General features: G+C 38.9%; 1 protein-coding gene across 1 annotated transcript in view; it reads left to right on the top strand.

Annotated features, from left to right (window-relative positions):
* The first annotated feature begins 5,095 nt into the window (after positions 1–5,095).
* Positions 5,096–20,966, top strand: part of LOC123974773 (solute carrier family 26 member 6-like) — a 22,701-nt gene continuing 6,830 nt past the window's right edge. The window contains exons 1-18 of the mRNA XM_046055667.1: positions 5,096–5,223; positions 6,045–6,184; positions 6,390–6,500; positions 8,845–9,017; positions 9,474–9,638; positions 9,858–10,010; positions 10,154–10,236; positions 10,340–10,487; positions 10,570–10,683; positions 12,253–12,330; positions 12,511–12,606; positions 13,520–13,626; positions 13,822–13,891; positions 15,370–15,462; positions 18,303–18,425; positions 18,670–18,816; positions 19,027–19,081; positions 20,117–20,244. Of these exons, the coding sequence (XP_045911623.1) occupies positions 5,096–5,223; positions 6,045–6,184; positions 6,390–6,500; positions 8,845–9,017; positions 9,474–9,638; positions 9,858–10,010; positions 10,154–10,236; positions 10,340–10,487; positions 10,570–10,683; positions 12,253–12,330; positions 12,511–12,606; positions 13,520–13,626; positions 13,822–13,891; positions 15,370–15,462; positions 18,303–18,425; positions 18,670–18,816; positions 19,027–19,081; positions 20,117–20,244 (2,112 nt within the window). The remainder of the gene's footprint in view (positions 5,224–6,044; positions 6,185–6,389; positions 6,501–8,844; positions 9,018–9,473; positions 9,639–9,857; positions 10,011–10,153; positions 10,237–10,339; positions 10,488–10,569; positions 10,684–12,252; positions 12,331–12,510; positions 12,607–13,519; positions 13,627–13,821; positions 13,892–15,369; positions 15,463–18,302; positions 18,426–18,669; positions 18,817–19,026; positions 19,082–20,116; positions 20,245–20,966) is intronic.

The following is a 20,966-nucleotide window of genomic DNA, read 5'->3' as shown; positions in this document are numbered from 1 at the left end:
TGTCATAGAAATTCAATATCACTGTTGAGTCATTATTGATTGATTGAGTTTTCTGACTGACTGATTAAATTAATATTGGACATAACTTAATTGATCCCTCCCTCTTATTGACCTCGTAAAAAAAGCTAATTATCTGATACCAACCATGTGTGTCGACTAAGGAAATGAACACAGGGACAGAAGTCAAAGTTCATAAAAGTTCATTACTTGCAGTGTTTAAGCATGTCATCATGGGGGTTTTCTTTCACTGGCCTCCCACGAATAAAACACATAGAAAAGAGCTGGGAAGAACTTCAGAGGACTTCACAATGTGTTTTTTCAAAATACAATAACAACCTCTACTAGCAAGTAGCAGTAACACAAATATAACATTAAAGCGGTGAGGAGTATATTATTCTTTTTATTATATATTGTAGAATATTCTGACCCACAATCCTTTGCGTAGCATGCTTATGTCATTAGCCCCCCTTGATGCCTCCTCCAATGTGACAACCTGTTTGGGTATGAGTGTTTGTTTTCTTTTTTCCTTAGTCAGTGAGGGATGCCTGGTGTTTCTGTTTTGTCTGTCTTTTTGTGTGCTCTCTCTCACACAAAACTGGCTGGGGCTTCTGAATCTGCACACACCTGTTCTCAATCCGGAATGACTCTGCCTACCAGGGTATTTAAGGAGAGATCAGATGCCCGTTCCCTGACGAATCGTTAAGTCATCTTGTGGATGTCTGTTAACGTTACCAGTCGACCAGTACTCCTTTTCTTTGAAGTTTGTGATTGCTCTTTGCTTTGTGTTTTTTGTCTGCTCAGGAATGATTCCCCGTTGGATTACCCATGCCTTTACCCCAACACTGTGGGCTCAAGTCTGGTATTGTCTTCCTAGCCCTTGCCAGTTAAAGTCAGTCAGCCAGCTTTCTCTCCTTCCCCTGACTTCTTGCCCTCTCTCTAATAAATCTCTGAATCTCTCTGAGTCGTCTTCTCCTGTTTTGGGGTCCTAATAGAAACCCTGACAGATTATGAGCAAGAGGGTCAAAGTTCAAGATCTCAAATCGTTTCTGAACACAAATTTAGTGTGTTCATTTTAGCTTAATGATGGTACAATACATCCCTGAAGTTAGCATACTAATGACTAGCACACTGGTACAAGCTGTTAAAGAGATCACATTATGCTTTTTGGCTTTTTCCCTCTCTTTTATTGAGTTATATACCTTTTTAATAAAGCTTGCAAAGTGAAAAAGCTCAAAGTCTAGCCCAAAGGGAGTTCCCATATCCACAGAAAACACTGCTCTTAACTGCCTGAAAACAGCTTGACTGTAATCCAGCCTTTTCTTCCGCTTTGCTGTAACATCACAAGAAAACATGCGTCATAATGCTCGTCTAGCGGCTAGTCAGACATGCCCTCCTAACCACCGGTGGAAAAACACACTGAGCTGCAGCACACAATGACAAGACATCCGCCTGCTGCCTCTTCTCTCCCTTCCAAACACTAGCTACCCTCCAGGCAGTCAATGGACATGAAGTTGTTACTGTGATGGAGAGACAGAGCTCAGTTTATGGATGAAAGATACTTTTGTTACAGATTAATAACTCACCACTCGGAAACTCTTGCTCCAGTCTGTGTTGCTAAGCTGGTAAGGGGAACATGTACAGCTAAGCCATGTTTTGCCAGCTTTTCAGAACCCGCCCTACTCTGCTTCTTATTGGCTAGTAGTCCTTAACTAGGATCTCTCCATGTGGAACTCCCAACAAAGATCTTGTAGAAGTGAGATGAATCACTCCATAGCAAGTTCAACACACAGGGGGAAAAGAGGAGCTGCAGCACTGTGCAGTATGACAAATAATACAGTGTTTTTTGAAAATGAAACCATGTAAATCTGTTCTGGTACCAGAAAAGGACAGGTAATCTTGCATACCGGGCAAATGCCTGGTGGGCCGAAGAACTTTTGGGGCCGGTATAACGTACATTATATATTTTTTTAACTGTTGGGCCAACAACCGACCCATAAAGCACAACAGCAGCCCATTGGAAAATTTTCTATAATGACACTGGGCTGGCCCAATCACATCTCTTACTGGCCCCCACAACTCCCCCTCTGCACTCTGTTTCTTGCGCTGCCGCCAAATGCGTGAAAATAACAGATATCTTTGCTACCGGGGCTGCATTAGCTTCAGTATAAGAACAGCTTATTAACTAGCCTACTGTAAGTCAACACACCCCGCAGACTCTCAAACCAGTGTAATGTTAACTAAGTAAAACTGTATTGTTACATGATCAACTATAAACCTGTAACCTCTTGGCAGCCAACGTTTAAAATTAATGTGATGGCAGCCAGTGGGACGTAAATGATTACGCTAATCAACTACCACAAGTTTGGTAAGCAAACAAATGCTCATTCATTTTTTCATAACAAATGACAGTCAGACTTAATCTCGTGGTGGGTCGTAGCCAAAGTAAGAAGCAAGCTAACGTTAGAGGGACACTTCTGATCTAAACATGTTTACTAACCTCAGGTTACTAACCTATAAATAAACATTGTTCACAAGTCCTGCACCTTGAGTCCGAGTCAAGTCTGAAGTCTTTTGAGGACGAGACTCAAGTCAAGTCTAAAGTCACTGTGTGCACGACTTAAGTCGGACTTGAGCCCGAGTCTCAAACTCGAGTCCCCATCGCTGACTCCACCTCCTAGGCCAGTGACCCGAGGAATGTGAGCATTACTGTAATAGGACTGGTTGAAGTGGATTTACTTTGGCTAAGATAGTCTTCATGACCCACCCAGGTTTCAGTAATACGAAATAAATCAATATGACAATCTGATATTACACAAATCATTAACTAATACAGCTTTAAATCTGATGTTTAAGTCCACAATTAATTGGACTATTAAATGTTGTCAGTTGCACAACATTTTACAATGTACTGTAAAGTGTTTTTCACTTTGCTGTTTGGCCTTTTGCAGAACTGTATTCTTTTGCAAGTGCTGAATATTGCACACATTCAATACTGTATTACATGCAGTACTTACGGTGTACAATATGGTCACTGTACTAAGTTGCGAATGTACTTTGCGTTTACTGTATTACTGTATACACAACAAATATTTTTTTCTGTAGCTACATGCCCTGAACACTGTTCATCATTTTTTGATACAGGCTAGTGAGTAATGAATGCTCTGTGGTGTTTGTATATTTACTGACTGTATAAGATCTGAAAGCATTGTTTGATTTATACAGATTTTTATAGATAAATTGGTTTTGAGGCGATTTTGCCATAAGATTCAGAGGTTTGTAAATATAATTTTAAAGTTTGTGTTTTGTGTTTACAGTTCTGAGAAAGGGGTGGAAGGTTTTAAGAAATATGTATTAAATCAAAACTGTGACTCAAGGCTGGCTCACCTTTAAACGGGGTAGATCATGGTAACCTATGCCGCATGGCTAACCAGCACACTAATGATCTGCTCACTGGTTCAAATGGTTAACCAGAATAAACTACATGTTGGTTATCAGAGGGATTAAGTTTGGAGTTGATGGAGTTTTTACATTTGAGCATATGGTTGTCAATGTAATGCAGACACTTACTAATCAGCAAAGCATTATTTATTATGGTATCCAATCTACAGCACCTGTATAATTCACAGGTGTGTGTGTGTGGGGGGGGGGTGCTTATTTTGTAAAAGGAAGTCTAAGGGGTTAGCAGTTTCAGTTCTCAGATTCACTAAGAGGAGAGTATGAATAAGCAATATAAAGATCAATACTTGTAAATTACTCTGTAAAACACATTGTGACTTTAAGAGAACACAATGTTTGTCCTGCCTCCAATTCACTCTCCTGTGGTGCAATCATAAATTAACAAGAACAACCCTGCTGTGGCTGAAATGGCTGACTAATATAGTCACACAAAGATACAAGATAAGACAAAATACAGAGATAAGACATTATCTAAAACTAGATTAAAGTGAATACATTATTGTACATACAGCAATTCTGTCTATATTTATCTAAACTCATATTTGTTTAGTTTCCTGTGTGAATGTATAGCATGCTGTTTATAAGTATATAGTTTATAAGTCAAACTTACATTTACAGTATTACATCAGTATAAGTTAATTTAGGAAAATAATTCAATTAAATCAAATAATTCAAAAGCAAAAGTTGATTCACATTATAAATGAAAAGCCTGACAATAACTACAAAATCAACTTCTCACCCTGTGAATGATATTACATGATGGTCATCTAGAATTTCTACCACAGCTGCTACCACTTTTACAACTGCATGTACAGTTTGGAACTTTGCCCTCTCCCCCCACAACAATGTCCACTTTCATATCTTGATTTCTCCTCAAGGCACAGCAGTGGAGCCACAACACAGACTGTCTCTCAGAGAGGAGACAGAGAAGAAAGAGCGGGAAAGTAGTCTATTTGGCCAGAGTAATCCTCTCCGTTGTGGATTTTAAAATAAAACCTTCATCTGTTGGCTGCAATAAAAAGCGGTCACAACTTGTCGTTTGGTACCACTTGGAGCCACTTGGATCTAATGAAAAACTCTACGGTGGATTCAATTTGAAGCCCGGGGACCGCCACACACACAGGGAGGATTCATTCTTCTTAAAGAGGGATGTGTTTAAGGGCAAGATTTTCATTACAACCCTGACCAGACATAGACTTGGAGTTAGATCTATTTCCTCTGAACTGGAAACACTGATAAAAGACAACTTGCATGGTTCACCTCGGGGCTTCAGTACATTCAAGGTTTTCTGTAAAAGCAACAAACAGAATCGACGTTCAACATTTGGACTTTGAAATCTTTTCAAAGTAATTAAACATTTATTCTGGTACAGCTGAAACACACAAGGTAATTATTATCAAATTTTTCAAACTGTTAACAAGAAGCATTAAGAATTATATTTTTTACCACTGTTGTGCCAAAACAATACAGAAAAACATCTTAAGGATGAGGTCAAATGTGATGCTTGCACTACTGAAAATATAACAGCAGCATTTTTACAATGATAAAAACTATTGAAGAAAGTTTTTTTGTGTGTGAAAACAAAACAAAACAGCAATTGGAAAGAACTTTGTGTGTTATGTTACAGCTAGTTTCAGCCATGGCAGAGAGGAGACGAATGGGCTACAGCGTGAACAGGGAGATCATGGATGAAGGAGAAGTGGATGAGGTGGCAGAAAAGTCTGACTCAAAAACATCTCTTTCTGAGAGGGTGAAAAAGTCAATGAGGTAAAATACATATCTGCTGTGCATCTCATTTAATATCTCTCTATATTTTCAGACATTTTCTGTCTTGTATATTTTCTTTTTGTATCAAACATAAAGCATATAGCAATTATACCGCATCCTGTGTACTCAGGATTGGTACCATAAATTGCTCTACAGTATTTCGCCAATTACTCTCTGTATAAATCAGTTATACAGTCAAATCCACAATTTCTTAACGTTACAAATTAAGTACTTAATGTACTCAATGTAATCAACAATTTGCACAACAATTCTTGCTTTATCTACTTATCTTCTTGCAAAAGTCATGATAGGGAATGCATGTCAAAAGGTTTTTGGCCAGGTAGATAGATACAACATGTAAGTAAATGATAATACTTGAGTAGTTAGCCTTTCCACTTTTATCAGAATTTTAGATTTAAGATTCCTGGAAGTTATCACAAGCAACAGTTTTTTTTTTTCGTGTGCTCCTTTTAGAACAGAGTAACACAAACAGGATCAAAATTACATCCCATCCAAAGACCAAAAGCAGCAAGTCATGACTTTCAAAATTTAAGAATACTGTTAAGTGACTTTTTTTAACCATAATTAGCATTTTGGTTAATAAATGCATGATTTACACATGTAACACCTTGACATGGTTTGCTGAGAACAAGCTAAAAATAAACATGCAGTTGACAGACCACGAGGATAAAAGATTTATTAACTTTTTTTGGAAAAAAGTTAAGTCAGTGTCAAAAAAAGGTCATTCAAAACAACACCAAGACTCACAGGCTCAACACCCCCCTCTCTGTCCCTTTTTTCTCTCTGGCACACAAACTCAGGTGTTCTGGTTCCAGGTTGAAGAGCTGCCTGCTGGGTAGTGTTCCTCTTGCATCATGGCTGCCTCGATACCCCATCAGAGAAAATGCCCTGGGTGACCTCATCTCTGGAATCAGTGTGGGGATCATGCATTTGCCGCAGGGTGAGGATGGAGGTTCAGGAGATAGTAGAAAGTAGAGGACATAAAGGAAGAGATGATGTTGTAATTTGTTTATCTGAAATGGTAATACACAGGTTGTGCATCTCTATGGTGTTTCTACTTATTTCTATAAACTCAATATCTTCCTTGTTATGGCTGTTTTCTCATTTTCACTGGAAATTATATTTATCCTCTGCTGTCCCCGCAGGTATGGCCTATGCCCTGCTAGCATCTGTTCCCCCAGTCTTTGGTCTTTACTCCTCCTTCTACCCAGTCCTCATCTACTTCATCTTCGGCACGTCCAAGCACATCTCAGTCGGTTTGTACATTAACACTTGCTGAATCTGCACAAAGGGTCATTTTAACAAGTGTGTAGATACTGCAACAATCTAATCTACAAGGTTCAGTGTTTTAAGCATAGACATACGGTATATGATATTTTAGACTTTTAGGAAGCTATATTAACTTATTTTTTTTACTTTCTTTTTAGTTTTTAATATTTTTTATTATATTTTTATATGTTAATTTTTAATATCCATTAATGAATAAGAAGTAATTTTGAATCAGTGTTATAGTTAAGAAAAAAATCCTCGGACATTAAGCCGAAATGGGCTGGGAACCCGCGAATGCACTGTTCCCAGTACAGCGAAGCGGCTGGGAACCCTATTGTTATACCCACGCGTTCGGGGGATCGAGCTGAATCTCGTGGTATAGGCCATTTCCGCCCAGACTTTTTTTTCGCTACATCCCGAAAACTGAAAAACCTATTTTAATTAACTCCTCCGAAGCCGCAAGTCCGATCGACACCAAACTTGGCACAGATAATCTCTGGACCAAGCTGATGAAAGCTTGTAGAGGAAATTTTGATACGACAAAAAATGACGCAATTATATGCTAGCAAACGTTTGCGAGAAACGCTACTAACAGGAAATTATGTCATATCTTCGCTTTGGAATGGCCGATCGACACCAAATTTGGAGTGTTAATGTGGGACGCCCCCCTGAGGACCTGTGCAAAATTTGGTGCAACTCGCCCTTAGGTGGCGCTATTTAATCCAAGGAAATTGTTCCTCTATAACTACAACACACACTGACATGAAACCAGTGCCAAATTCTTCAGCGTGGTACCCTTACTACATGCACCAAAGTTCACCCAAATATACCTATAGGTGGCGCTGTTATAGCACATTAAAGACGTCAAAAAAATTCCCATTGACTTACATGCATTTATATCCATAACCACGAAGTCCGATTGACACCAAATTTGGGTCAATTGTTCCCCATGAGGCCCTGATGAAACCTGAAAACTTTCGTGCAATTCGGCCAAAAGGTGGTGCTATAATCGAAGCTCAAATACCCCATTCATTTCAATAGGATTTTCAACCAAAGGACATTGTGCCTCATAACTACAGCTCACCACATTGCACATTCATAATACGTGTTTGGGGGTCGTTTTGCTAAATCGTGAAAACCTATTTTAATTAACTCCTCCAAAACCCCTAGTCCGATTGACACGAAACTTGGCACGGACCATCTCTGGACCAAGCCAAAAAAATTTGGTGGAGGGAATTTTGATCCGACAAAAAATGTCCCAATTACAAGCTAACAAATATTTGCGAAGTATAACATATCTCTGGCTTACAAAGGCCGATCAACACAAAACTTGAGGATCTTATGTGGCATGCCCCCTTGAGAGGCTCTGCAAAATTTGGTACAGATAGTCCCTAGTTGGCGCTATCGGAAAAAATCCCATTGATTTACATGCATTTTATATCTCCATAACCGCAAGTCCGATTGACACCAAATTTGGTTCAATTCTTCTCCATGGTGCCCTGATCACACATGACAATTTGGCCAAGATGTAGCGCTAAAGCGCAGCTGAAATCTCTCACTAAATCCCATTAATTCCTATGGCATTTTCAAAGGCAGGACGTTTTGCCTCTGTTTGGAATGGCCCATCAACACCAAACGTGGGGACCTTATGCAGCACGACGGAGGGGCGTCCGGGCCAACTCACGCGCCCTCCACAGGGCCGGGGGGGTCGGCTTGCGCCAGGAGGCTTGGACCCCGCTTATAACTGCTTACAGTTCTAGTTTAGCATTTGAGACTAATCTGCTCCTTAAAAGACTGTGTGTCAGTGGCTGCCTGTCAAAAATAACTTAAAACCTGACAAATTCTGAATCTAATAAACATGTGAAGTGAAGGTTATTTAAAAAGAACACATATTTTCTAACAGAGTTGGTAATTGTTTGTACTCATGATTAATCTGGCAGTTTCATGCCGATCCAAACCATAGAAGTGCTCCAACTGTAAGTTGTGTAACATTGTCTATGGGAAAAATGAATGGTACCTTTACTCCTGGAACCACAGCTGGCCAAAATAGCTTATCCAACTCCTGTTTAACATTGCTAATTTCTGATTGGTAGGTGCAAATATGCTTCCAACAGATGTCAAACCAAAACTAAAATAATAACTAAAATAGTTACAAGTGTTCTCACTTTGGCAGAAGATAATATATTCATAAGAACCTCATCAGTCGTAGCAAGAAGCCAATGAAAAAAACTGGGTTTCAGGATCAGGGAAAGGAAAATGTCTATCAAAATATCCAGTATGTTGGTATATGGCTGGCAAAAATGTGTTTGTCTCTATGTCTCCCTTCCTCAGGAACATATGCTGTGATGAGTGTGATGATAGGAGGGGTGGCAGAGCGTTTAGCCCCAGATTCGAAGTTTATGGACTGGAACAATGTGACCAACTCCAGTATAAATATCGCTGCCCGGGATGAAGAGAGGGTCAGAGTGGTTGCGGCTGTCACCTTCATGTCTGGATTATTTCAGGTTAATTTGAGTTAACTGTGCTCTGGTCTGAAAGTCAAATATTTAGGAGTAATCTTCCAACTGGGTTTTGATATTTCTTGTGTACAAGTAAAAATCTGGTCAGTAGTTGTTGAGATATCATGTTTGGATGGACAGACGTGCTGTCATTACCATTAACATGCACCTACTGCTAGGTAAGAAAACATCAATGAATAAAATAAAACAAATTTTATACAAATACTCAAAGTTTGCATCGCTTGCAACAATGTTCTTCTTTTAATTCCATATGAGCCTATATGTACTCTGTGAACTTCAGCAAGGAAACTTTTGTCTCCTCCATAGTCCAGGCTAAAAGGTGAAATTGTAATTAATCAGTCATGCTGTGCTCGTGAACATGCTTAAAATGATAGTAAGACAAATGTGTTCCTTTTTGTTTGTGAATCTCCATGTGTTTTTCATTCTGTGTCATGTATGTAGATTCTGCTAGGACTAGTCCAGTTTGGTTTTGTTGTGACCTACCTGTCTGAGCCACTGGTGCGAGGTTACACCACCGCAGCTGCAATCCATGTCATCGTGTCCCAACTTAAATACACCTTTGGCATCAGCCCTGAGAGACACACTGGACCTTTGTCATTGATATATGTAAGAAAGAACACAGTCACGGTCATGGTTATGTTTCCACAACATAACCATGACCGTCTTCTTTCTCAAGATTACAACCCAGTAGAGCTGATAATATTCTCAGCTCTGGACAAGAATCTAATAAAATGCATATTGAATTTTCTATTTTTACTACTTATTTCTCTCGTGCTTCCTCATATAAGCATTTAAGCAATAATTATATTGTTTATTTCTTTCCAGACTGTGTTGGAGGTGTGTTATCTCATCCCAAAGACAAACATTGGTACTCTTGTGGTCAGTATTGTCACTACATTAGGTCTCATCATCGCCAAGGAGCTCAATGCATACTTTAGTAAAAAACTACCTGTTCCTATACCTGTGGAGCTGCTTGGTGTGAGTATACAGAAACACATATTTGCACTAATAATATACTCTATGGACAGTTAGTTCCTTATATATAGATAAATGCACACACACACACACACACACTCTATTGCACTTACACCCACTGCATCACTTATTACCTGTTTCTCCAGATTATTATTGCTACAGTAGTCTCCTGGCAAGTTAACTTGGAGGGGAAATATGGAGTGGATGTGGTGGGAGAGATTCCCTCAGGGTGAGAAACACATACAGCAAACATACAGGAATGTGTGTCTACACATTTGAAAAGTGAAGCATTTGTAATAGACAATGTATTCTGCTCTGTCCATGTCTACCAGTCTCCAGCCGCCTGTTCTCCCAGATGCCTCTCTGTTCACTCAGGTGATCGGGGATGCCTTCGCTCTGTCTGTGGTTGGCTACGGCATCGCCATCTCACTGGGACGCATCTTTGCCCTAAAATATGGATACACTGTGAACAGCAACCAGGTAGGGAGGTGATAGATGGAGTCAAGGAGGATTTGATTTTAAGGTTGATATGTTGTATAAATAGTGTGTTTTCTTGATTTAGGAACTAATAGCCCTGGGTCTGAGTAACTCCATTGGAGGAATCTTCCAGTGTTTTGCCATCAGCTGCTCCATGTCTCGCACCATGGTTCAGGAGAGCACAGGAGGGAAGACACAGGTTGGTATGAGAGGACACTGCTGAAGTGCCCTTGAGCAATTCACTGTGGGCATACTTTTAGCTCTCTGTGAATGCAGGTTAAGATAAAGGTGCAGAGAGCATTTATATGATTTTAGAACTCAGTGAGCAAAATAGGTTGCTAACAAAAACAAAGTATGTATTAGGGTCAGTTCATACAAATTACAAATTAAACTTCTTCTCACTTACCCCTCTTAGTATCTATGCAGAAAAACAAAACAAAACAAACTGCATGGCTATATCACTTGAGGTAAGTGAGAAAGGTGAGAAAATGTATAATTTCTAGTTTCAGGAGCGGGACCACACATCAATCACGCCATTGCCAGCATTTCCATAAATACCCACACGTCCCATCTCCTCTTCTTCGCTCTCACATTCTGCAACCCTCCCACCCACCCCTTTCTCTGTCCTGCCTCATCTCCTTCTCTCTATAGGGTCATAGGGGGTCCGTCATGCCCGGGTTCTACGGAGGATTTCCCTATCACAGCTGCCCCACAACACTTTCGAATGTCTATTCAGCAACTGCAAGCCTCGTACATCTTTCTGTTTCGACCATTAATAAATCATTTAATCGTATATGATGATTGTGTGGTCCTTGCTAGTGAATTGTCATGTAAGTGAACTTACCCTTTAAAACCAGAATGCTCGTTGGGGATCAATTTGTTCTTTTGTGGGAGAGCCTCGGCCAAAAGTATGTTACATAAATCACCATAGAACTAGCAAAGAAGTAAATAAACACAAAGGCAAAATATTAAAAACCAAACACATCCTGAAAAACAATATATGATTTTTAGCTCCTCATATTAGGCCAAGTGTTTACTGATGTTGTTTCTTATTTAGTACAGTACTGTAGTGACATAATATTTTTTAATAAAACACAATATCAACATCTGGCACCTGTAAAGCTGATTTTTTAAAATCAACATTCTGCTGCTGATGCACCATGATAAAGTTACATTTCTAAATCTGGGAGAACTGTTTTCTTTATCTAGTTTGCATGATATTTGTCGCTTCTCCTGTGCATTGTTTTAAACACCATTTAAAAAAATGCTTAGTGGTTTTCATGTTTGGCATCTTTTAAACTTGACACGGACGTTCCATGAGACAATTTTTCAGATCAGTATTTTCATCCCAACCCTTCACTCTGCTTGTAGCTACAAACCTGAGCACTCTTAAAGGTTAAACCGAGTGTAAAGACAGTCATAATTAACATTACTCTGATAAGTGGCATCATTAAAAAACACTTAGGGAATCAATTTTCACTCACGTCGTTAACGTCCACCTACACAAACACAGATTTGCTGAAAGGCTAAACCGATTTAGTCTGACAACACCATTAATCAGCTAAGGCCTATTACAGAGGAGAGGTGAGGAGAGGAGAGGCTTAAACTGATGATGCTTTGACTCCTCCATGTCAACCAATTCACTCTAACAACCACTACATCATTCATCTTTTCTGTATTTTTAAAATTTAACTTTCATCAACTTTGAGCTCTCTCTCTCCTGATTTCAGTTCATCATGCCTCTATCTTCCCTCTCTCTTCACTGCAGGTTGCTGGGGCTCTATCAGCAATAGTTATCCTTATCGTCACGCTCTGGATTGGAACTCTCTTTGAAGAATTGCCAAAGGTACTCTGTGTGTGTGTGTGTGCGCGCGCGTGTGTGTGTGTGCGCTATTTAACTAGAGCGCATAAACTTCCAAAAACCACATGAGAGGTCGATCTCAAACAAACTAACTCACCTTCATGTTTTGGGCCCCAAAACTGGGGCGCTCCATGTCAACTGGATTATATTTGGCTCAATTTGCAGGCAGTGCTGGCCTCCATCATTTATGTGAACCTCCATGGCATGATGAAGCAGTTCATGGACATCCCTGCACTGTGGAGGAAAAACAAAGTAGACTGTGTGAGTGCACTAAAAAATAGACAATAAATTGTTAATGTTTTGAGGAGATAAATTTCTTCACAGTTTTGTAACAGGATGTGCTACACTCTAGTGGATATCTTTCTCTTTTTGGATTAAACATAACCTACATTGTCAAGCAACGTGATTTAAGGTTTAAGGCTAGGCTTATTGTGACATAGTCTGTTCAGATAATGAAAAAGATTCCAGGAAAAATAATTTCCTGTCATTAGATTATTGCTAACAGACTGTTATATTCTGACTTGCTAATGTTGCAAAAGGTACAGCTATGATATATTTTGAAAAGAACCCCAGATATGTCCAAACCAGTGGGATGAGGGCTGCAAAACCATCATCTCTAAATGAAATGAAATATTAATAAAATGAGCTGTACTCTGTTGGTTTGGTTTGTCCAGTTTCACTTGTTAACAAATTGTTCCAAATGTGAATTTATGACAATATAAATTGCTAATTTAGGCTAATGTGACAACAAAGCAATGGGGAAAGACATCTTCAAACCTACAGGAATAATGCGAGAACACTCCTAATTAAAAGAAATGGGAGGTTTCCCCATTCTACCCATTCTGGTGTAAGTGTGAGTACAGCCTAAGTACGTATTGCTAATGAAAAATACGCCTGAGGCGGACAAATTAGCTTAAACCGATTGAGCTGCAATGAGGATTTAGATAACAATATGGCCTATCCTGTGTTGACACAATCAAGTCAAACTTTACATTTTTCTCCACTACAGATAAGAATCTATGAACAGCAAGGTTGCATTTTATTTCCATCCAACAGTTTTGCTTCTCATCATGTGTAATGAGCGCTACAGTTAAGGGTCGCTAGACTTGTTGTCTTGTTTTGCTACCCAGTGCAATATCACTCATCATCACTTGCCTTCTCTCTCCATCTCCAGTTGATCTGGGTGGTCACTTTCATCCTCACTGTGCTGTTCAACCCTGACATGGGACTGGCTGCTGCCATCGGTTTCTCCATGCTCACTGTCATCTTCAGGACACAGCTGTAGGAATACATTGCCACAGGGAACACACACACACACACAATTTTCCACAAAAACCACCACACATGTTCAGTGGGAGAGTGTCAAGTTGATCATAAGTTATCATAAGTTAAGCTATTAATCACCACACTCAACAATTCATTCATTCATTCTCTTTACAATTGTTCATATGCTGCTTTGTTTTGTGTGTATTCCAGACCTAAATACTCACTATTAGGGCAGGTCCCATACACTGACATTTACAAGCCACTGGAGGACTACAATCAGGTATGGAACATTATATTTAATTAACCTAAAAGCAGGAGTGAGGATGAGCACTGGATGAGACGGAGGGGCAGAATAATCAGAGCAAATTTTGGCACAAATGCAAGTGCCTACACACTATATGCAGGCTTTTTGAGGTGAACAGTTTATAAAGCACGCCTAGTTTCTTTTGTCCTTATTAATTATTATTGCCAAGAGTCAAATATAGTGTTAATGGGAGTTGTTATGTACTCAGACCACATTGCACTCTGCCTCCCGACCAATGCTCAACCTCACACCTGCATTCATTACTGATGTGAAATATTAATTTTCAACTTTTATATTAGTTTTAAACTTGAAATTTTAAATTTATAGTCATTGAGTTAGGGCCTTTCAGCTAATCAAATACCCTTTACATCACATACATATTGCATCACATTACATCCTAAACTTTGGTATAAATCATATTCAAGTGTCTTTCAGACCGACAGAGTAAAGCAGAACTTGACAGTAAAAAGTCACTGCCAAAAGTGTTCCTGTCGTTCAGCCAGTTTTTTTAAGGCAGAATTCAAAATTCTTTGTATTTTGAATGTCACACCTAGTCAATGAAAGGTAATGCCTGGGATACATTACTGCCTTTAAAGGTGGGGGATTCTGCAGAAATCCACTTCCATGACAAATACCATGATATAGAGCAAATTACAACACATAAAGTAGTAATGTAACTAACGTTAGCTAGGTTGTGGGTTAGTAAACAGTGGCTAAAGTTGCTGCTGGTGAAGCTATCATGCTGAGATGGCAGAGGAGAGCAGCTCACCAGCTCCAGACAGCACATCAGTACATCAAAATACCTTTTAAAATAAGATATAAAATACCCTAAGTGTATCCAAATAAACTACAAAATACAGAAAAATTATTACTATTTTGTATTTTAAATACCTATTTCAAAGACATGTATCATAAATTCTGCCCGTTCCTGGCTGACATCCCAACAACAGCATATCTTGGCAAACTAGAAAGTAATCCGAATGTCCGTGGGGGAGTCTTTTAACATTACCTGACACACAAATCATGGCTGGAATGGCTACATGAGGTTCACATTGTAGTTTCATGTGAAATGTCGCAACAACTGTTGGCTGGATTGCCATGAAATTTAGTCCCCGCATTTATGGTCCTTCGAGAATGAATTGTACTGTAATAACGTAAGTGATTCCTTGACTTTTCCACTAGCGCCATCATTAGTGCAAAATTGTAATTTGACAATACTTTGGTTTGTAACCAAATACCTGCAAGAAATTCCCATCAACCTCTCTGGGAGTCGGAAATAAAGTTAGCTTATATGTTTGTTCCACTGTTACCTTCCTCTCTGCTTATTTGGCATTGTAGTTCTGAGATATAATACCTTGTTGTCTGTAATTTAAAAAAATACTTTGTTAATTATTAAGGTATAGAAAATGTATTGATATATTTGTTTAATTGGTTAACTGACCGATTACTTGTAGGTGAGGCAGGTCCCAGGGATTTTGATCTTCCGCTCTTCTGCCACCCTCTACTTTGCCAATGCTGAGATGTACCAAAATGCCCTTGGAGAAAAGGTGAGAACACACACACACACACACACACACACACACACACTTATCTTTAACCTTAAACACACCCTAAAACCAAACAGATCTTTAAAGATCTGGGGACTGACAAAATGTCTATGTCCAAAATTGTCCCCAGAATCGTATCGTAATACAAACACACTCAGGAATATTAAGTGCGTTAATATATTAATATTAAATTGACACCCTCAAAACAGTATTAGACAAACACAACATGATGGACACACAAGCCCAGACTTATGTGAACATACAGATTAACACATCACCGCTACACCCATACAGAAAAAGAAACCGACTCCAGCAACAATCCCCCTTGTCACAATTTCTGAGCAATTAACTCCTCTTTTACAAACATTATTTCTGACACACTAATAACTGACCCGACATTTCACCCATTCACACATCACAACCGTGACAGACATTGTTCAAAACGTCATCCCACCATTTTTCCTCTCTTTTCTTCTATTAAACCTTTGTTTAAACTCTCCCTTTCCTTCTCATTCCAACCCTTTCTTCCTCCTCCTCTTCTGTCATGTCTCTTTGGGGCAAATGGGAAGACAGATTGAGGGAAAGTAGAAAAAAGATGACAAAAGATGGAGGGAGGGTGAGAAGCAGAGATTGAATAAGGAAAGGATATAATGGAATGTCTCATTCATTAAAGTGTCAGCATGTCAAAGAAACAGGGTCGCTCTTTTCTTTCTAATCTTTGATGCACAAATAAGCTTTCACAGAGCTGTTGTTTACTGGCAGTGGCTGTCCATTTGTTTACAAGGTGAGAAATTGGCAACAGATGAATCCTGATGCTTTTAGGATCTGGATGATAAGTGTTTCTACTTATGTAGATGACTCAAATTTGCGGATTGTTTTCTGTTAAATAGGCCTAGTGTGTTCTCACCGGCAGAGACTAAGCTGATGGGTTGCACTTGTGCAAGGGGATGCTAATGCAGTAATTGCATTAACTGGTGATGTCATGCAGCAGTAAAAGTTTTAGTGCTAAATCATACATTGTTTTTGCAATTCTCTTTTCTATTACATTGTCTTGATGAGTTAATGCAGTTTTTGAGACGCAAATTGCTATCAATTTAGTTTTGGAGAAGCAGGAAAGTTTGAATGGCTGTAATCAAATTCTGATCCACTTTGCAATTGCCAGGGAGACATTTAATTCGTGGAATAAAAATCACAAAAAGAAAAACAATGAAAATCTGACTGGCTTTTGATGATTGATGACCATGACAATTTTTCTCGGCATTTCCATTTCCTGGCAGCTCACTAGTCCTTACTCATTGCAAATGGTGTATTCTACACACTTTATATGAAAATTACTTTATGTGAAGGTAATTTAAATAGGATGCTTAAATAATCTATAGCTGTGTGCCTCTTAGTAAATAAAAGTTCAGAGTCATCCACAGTAACTTAGCTAGATGAAATTTCTGGCCTGACTGGAGATTTCAGTGTGTAAGTGGTGTGTATTTTTCCAGCACTTAAGCTTGTCAGCATAATGGCCTGAGGGACCATAATATCTCAACAATCCAGCTGTAAAGTAACTCTTTTTTTCCGAGCTGCCAAAATGGCACACTCCTACATGGATGATTTATTTTGCAAATCAGCTGGTTTGGTTTTTGGCAGCAGACTATTTTTACTGCATGTCACCTTGTGGCAGCTAAATGTCTGTCTTAAAACAATATTCAGGTGCTCATCTGAAACAAGTGTTGTTTGCCATAATAATTCCTCTGGTGCATATTGGTTATGATCCCTTCCTAAAGAGAAGGGGTGACAAAATCCTTGTTCAGTCCAAAAATGTATTCAAAAGGGATCTCTTGGTGGCCAGCATGAACAGGAGAACAAGCAAGAACAAAATGTTTCACTGTTGAGAAATTGTGAACCTGTCCTTTTATGTCTATTTAATTGATTTTACTCTAGCAGCTAAAACGATATGGACAACTTGGTCATTGACAGAACTGTTGCCTGTTATGCAAACAACAATATTTGTTGTTGAAATTGCATTTTTGTGGACAGCAGGTAATATTTTCTAAATTGTGTGCAAAGTTTTCATTATAAATGTAATTTATTTATATATATATATATATATATATATATAAATTAGGGCTGAGCACGTTAACGCTTATTATCACGTTAAGGCATTAATTAATTAACGCCGACAATTATTTTATCTCATATTAACGCAGTTTTATTATTATTATTATTATTTTGACAGTCCATTGCTCACTGGCTCTGAATAGCCAGTCAAATCATGGGTCACAGGAGGGGTGGGATGTTGATCAGCCTGTAAATCAGCCACCCAAACAAGCAGCGGAGGCTTCGCAGACTATGTTGGATGCAGCGTGTGGGAGAAGTAGCTAAAAACAAGGCAAGACAAGCGATCAAATGCCATAGAGAAGTGGATAGCTCCACACTGCATGCTGATTAGTACTGGGGAAGAAAAATCTCAGCATAGCCGCTTGGCGCCACAGGGTCGCTCTGCGCTCCTCAGCTGAACAGACAGGAGCTCCGCCAGTAAACGGCAGGCGCTCTATGGATAGTAACCATGGCAACGGCTTCAGTGCGACAGTAAATGACAAATATACATATATCCTATAATAGAAAGTTGAATTAAATACTCATCATGCATGTGCATGCAATAATTGAAATTTTAAAATTGGAATTGTGCCTTTTGTCTAAAGTAAACAGATTAATAAAAAAGTTCAAACATAATTTGCAGTCATAGTGAAGACCTCAGGAGAAAGCTAGATTTGACTGGCTGTAGACAATGAATGTGAACTTCTCTGTTATGTTGTACATGTGTGATTGTCTTTTGCTGTTTCTTTTAGTCTGGCATAGACATTATTAAGATCCTGTCAGCAAAGAAGAAACTAGAGGCCAAAAGGAAGAGGCATGAGCAGAAAAATGCCAAGAAAGCCAAAAAAGCTGACAAGAAGAATACAGTGGACATGGTGAGATGATATTTAATATAGTCTGGACACCCAACTGTCTTCTTATACAAATGCTTTTTTTTTTATCAGTTTAATACAAATGTAAGAAAATGAGTATTCCAACATTCCAGACCCTAAGCCTTAATGGTCATTTGTTTTTCTGGTTCTGTAATAACTTATGGTTGTGATTCATCGTCTAAAGCACACAGCTTTTCTTTGTTTAACCCCTTGAGTCTCTTTGCACTGTATGTCTCGTCCTGTACAGGAGGGGGAGCCAGAGAGGGAGGAGCAGAAGGACATTGCCATCATCGAGATGGATGCTGAGCCCGACCCCTCACTCCCCAGAGCCATGGTCCTCGACCTCACCCCTGTCAACTTCCTGGATACCGTGGCAGTGAAGACACTTTGCAGCGTATGAATATGGCATTCATAGTTACACACGTGCACACACACAAAAAAAGGGTGAAATACTCAAGGTTTAAGTAACTTGTGCATTGTATATTATCCTCCCTTTCCTTATAATTTAGCTCCTCTGTTGTTCAATTACTCCAAATTTTCATTGTCAGACTAATGACATGATCCCCAGTCTGACCTTTGCTCTGTGCTTCTGTGTCTGTTTTAGATCCGGAAAGACTATGGGGAAATTGGTATTGAGGTGGTTCTCGCTGGCTGCCAAAGTGAGTCCCTCTATATCACTAGAAAATAACAAAATAAAAGTCAGCTGTGTGGATTGGGGCAATTTAGACCTTCTAACATTTTTTCAAAAATGAAATAATCAGAAAAGTTAAAATTCTCTTGGAGACCAACATCAGTGCTGCTATGCCACTGTTTGAGTAAACGGTAGATCTGCTGTCTGTAGTGTCACAGAGAAAATGTATTTTCTTAAATCGTTGGGTTGATTCTCCATTTTCCTCTCTATTATAAAACAAGCTTTTAATCTATCTGGCTGTAACATCGTACACATTAGGGATCCCATGACAGTTTGTCAGAAATATTCCAAAATCCCGTTGGGATATGTTTGTCCTACATAGTGTAATACACACGTAGATGTATTTTTATATTCACATTCCAGACCGCCTTAGCCACACACAATTTGAATTTGTTCAAAAACACTGGATGTTCTTTTAGCTGTTTGCTGTTATTTTAACATTTATGCGAAGGAAGTAGTTCAGTCCAGAAAACACTATTCCAGGTTTTCTTAGCAAAATGCAAATGTGGGTTGTGAGTCAACATTATAATGAGTCCTAAGGAAAGAAAAACAATACTGAAGTCTGGGGGGCCTCTTGTGTTTTACTCTATTAAAGCATCTACAATCTAAATTTATGTTTTTACTGAACAGCCCACATATTTAGGTCCCATTCAGCAAGAATGGGAATAAATGTGGGTCTCCTGGGAAAAATATTTTACAATCACAATGCTACGAGCTATCCAGTTTATTTCAACAGCTCTAAATAGCCTGTAGTGGGTTTATGTAATGTAATGAGGAAAACAGTTTATTGTGAGTGTTTGGGCTGCAAAAGGACTGCCAAAACTGTTTAGACAGCCAAGTAATATAATGAGTTTCAATTAAAACATGGACTACCCCTACCAGCCCCTTCTCTTTCTCTCTCTCACTCTTGGACCATTTTATTCATCTTAATTAAAATGTTCCCTTTGTCCTCCTTGATTTCTTTTGTACCAATTATTCCCTCTCTTTCTCTCTCTCTTTCTAGCTGGTGTGGTGGAGAACCTGCAGACTGGAGGTTTCTTTAACGACAAAGTGACAAAGTCCTGTCTCTTCTCCACCATCCATGACGCCGTTTTGCACTGTCAGTCTTCCAGAACACAGAGCCTAGACCAGGTGATATATTGTATGAGCACGCACACATGCACTCAGACACATTTACTTTTAGTGATAACCTCGATGTTGCTCGATGCCGGAGTCTCAGGAGGAGGTTATTTGCAAGAGGTAATAAAAAATATATACTGTTAGGTTAAAGCCATTGTTAAATGTTTACTTACTTAATTTCTTTCCATGCGCATTATGACCTGTTACCAGATGAGAGAAGTGAAAGTGAGTCAAAACAGTCAAATAAAGCCTAAACAAAAAGTTAAAAGACACTTCAGAGGGGATCAGCAGAGTCAGGGGATAACTCTCTGTGGGTTTGTCACTATAAGCGACCCCTTTCACATTTTAAGCAGTTATTTTATCAAGTGTTATTATACAAAAATTGATTAGAGCAGCTTTAAAGTTTTATCTACACAGTTGTGAATCTTTGACTTGTTTGCAATTCGGTTTTCCAATGTAATAATGATTCAGCAAGGCTTCCATGTCAATCGCGTAACATTGTCTATTCAAAAAATAAAACAGGGTTTTACATTCTTGGCTGCCTGATATAAATTCCGCCAACCTCCTTGATACAGAATGTTCTATATGATATGTAAACGTAATCAAAGTTAGCTGAAAATTACTGCAATAAAAATATATGTATGTAAAAGACCAAGTGAACATTACACTCTTAGCTGAATAAGATTACTTGGAACAGGGTGAACTGACTCCACTTAACCAATTCATAAAGTCTA

Source organism: Micropterus dolomieu, linkage group LG08, assembly GCF_021292245.1.
Source record: "Micropterus dolomieu isolate WLL.071019.BEF.003 ecotype Adirondacks linkage group LG08, ASM2129224v1, whole genome shotgun sequence".
In the NCBI taxonomy this organism is placed as follows: domain Eukaryota; kingdom Metazoa; phylum Chordata; class Actinopteri; order Centrarchiformes; family Centrarchidae; genus Micropterus; species Micropterus dolomieu.
Note: the sequence above shows the minus strand (reverse complement) of the source record. Positions and strands in the feature narration are given on the sequence as shown.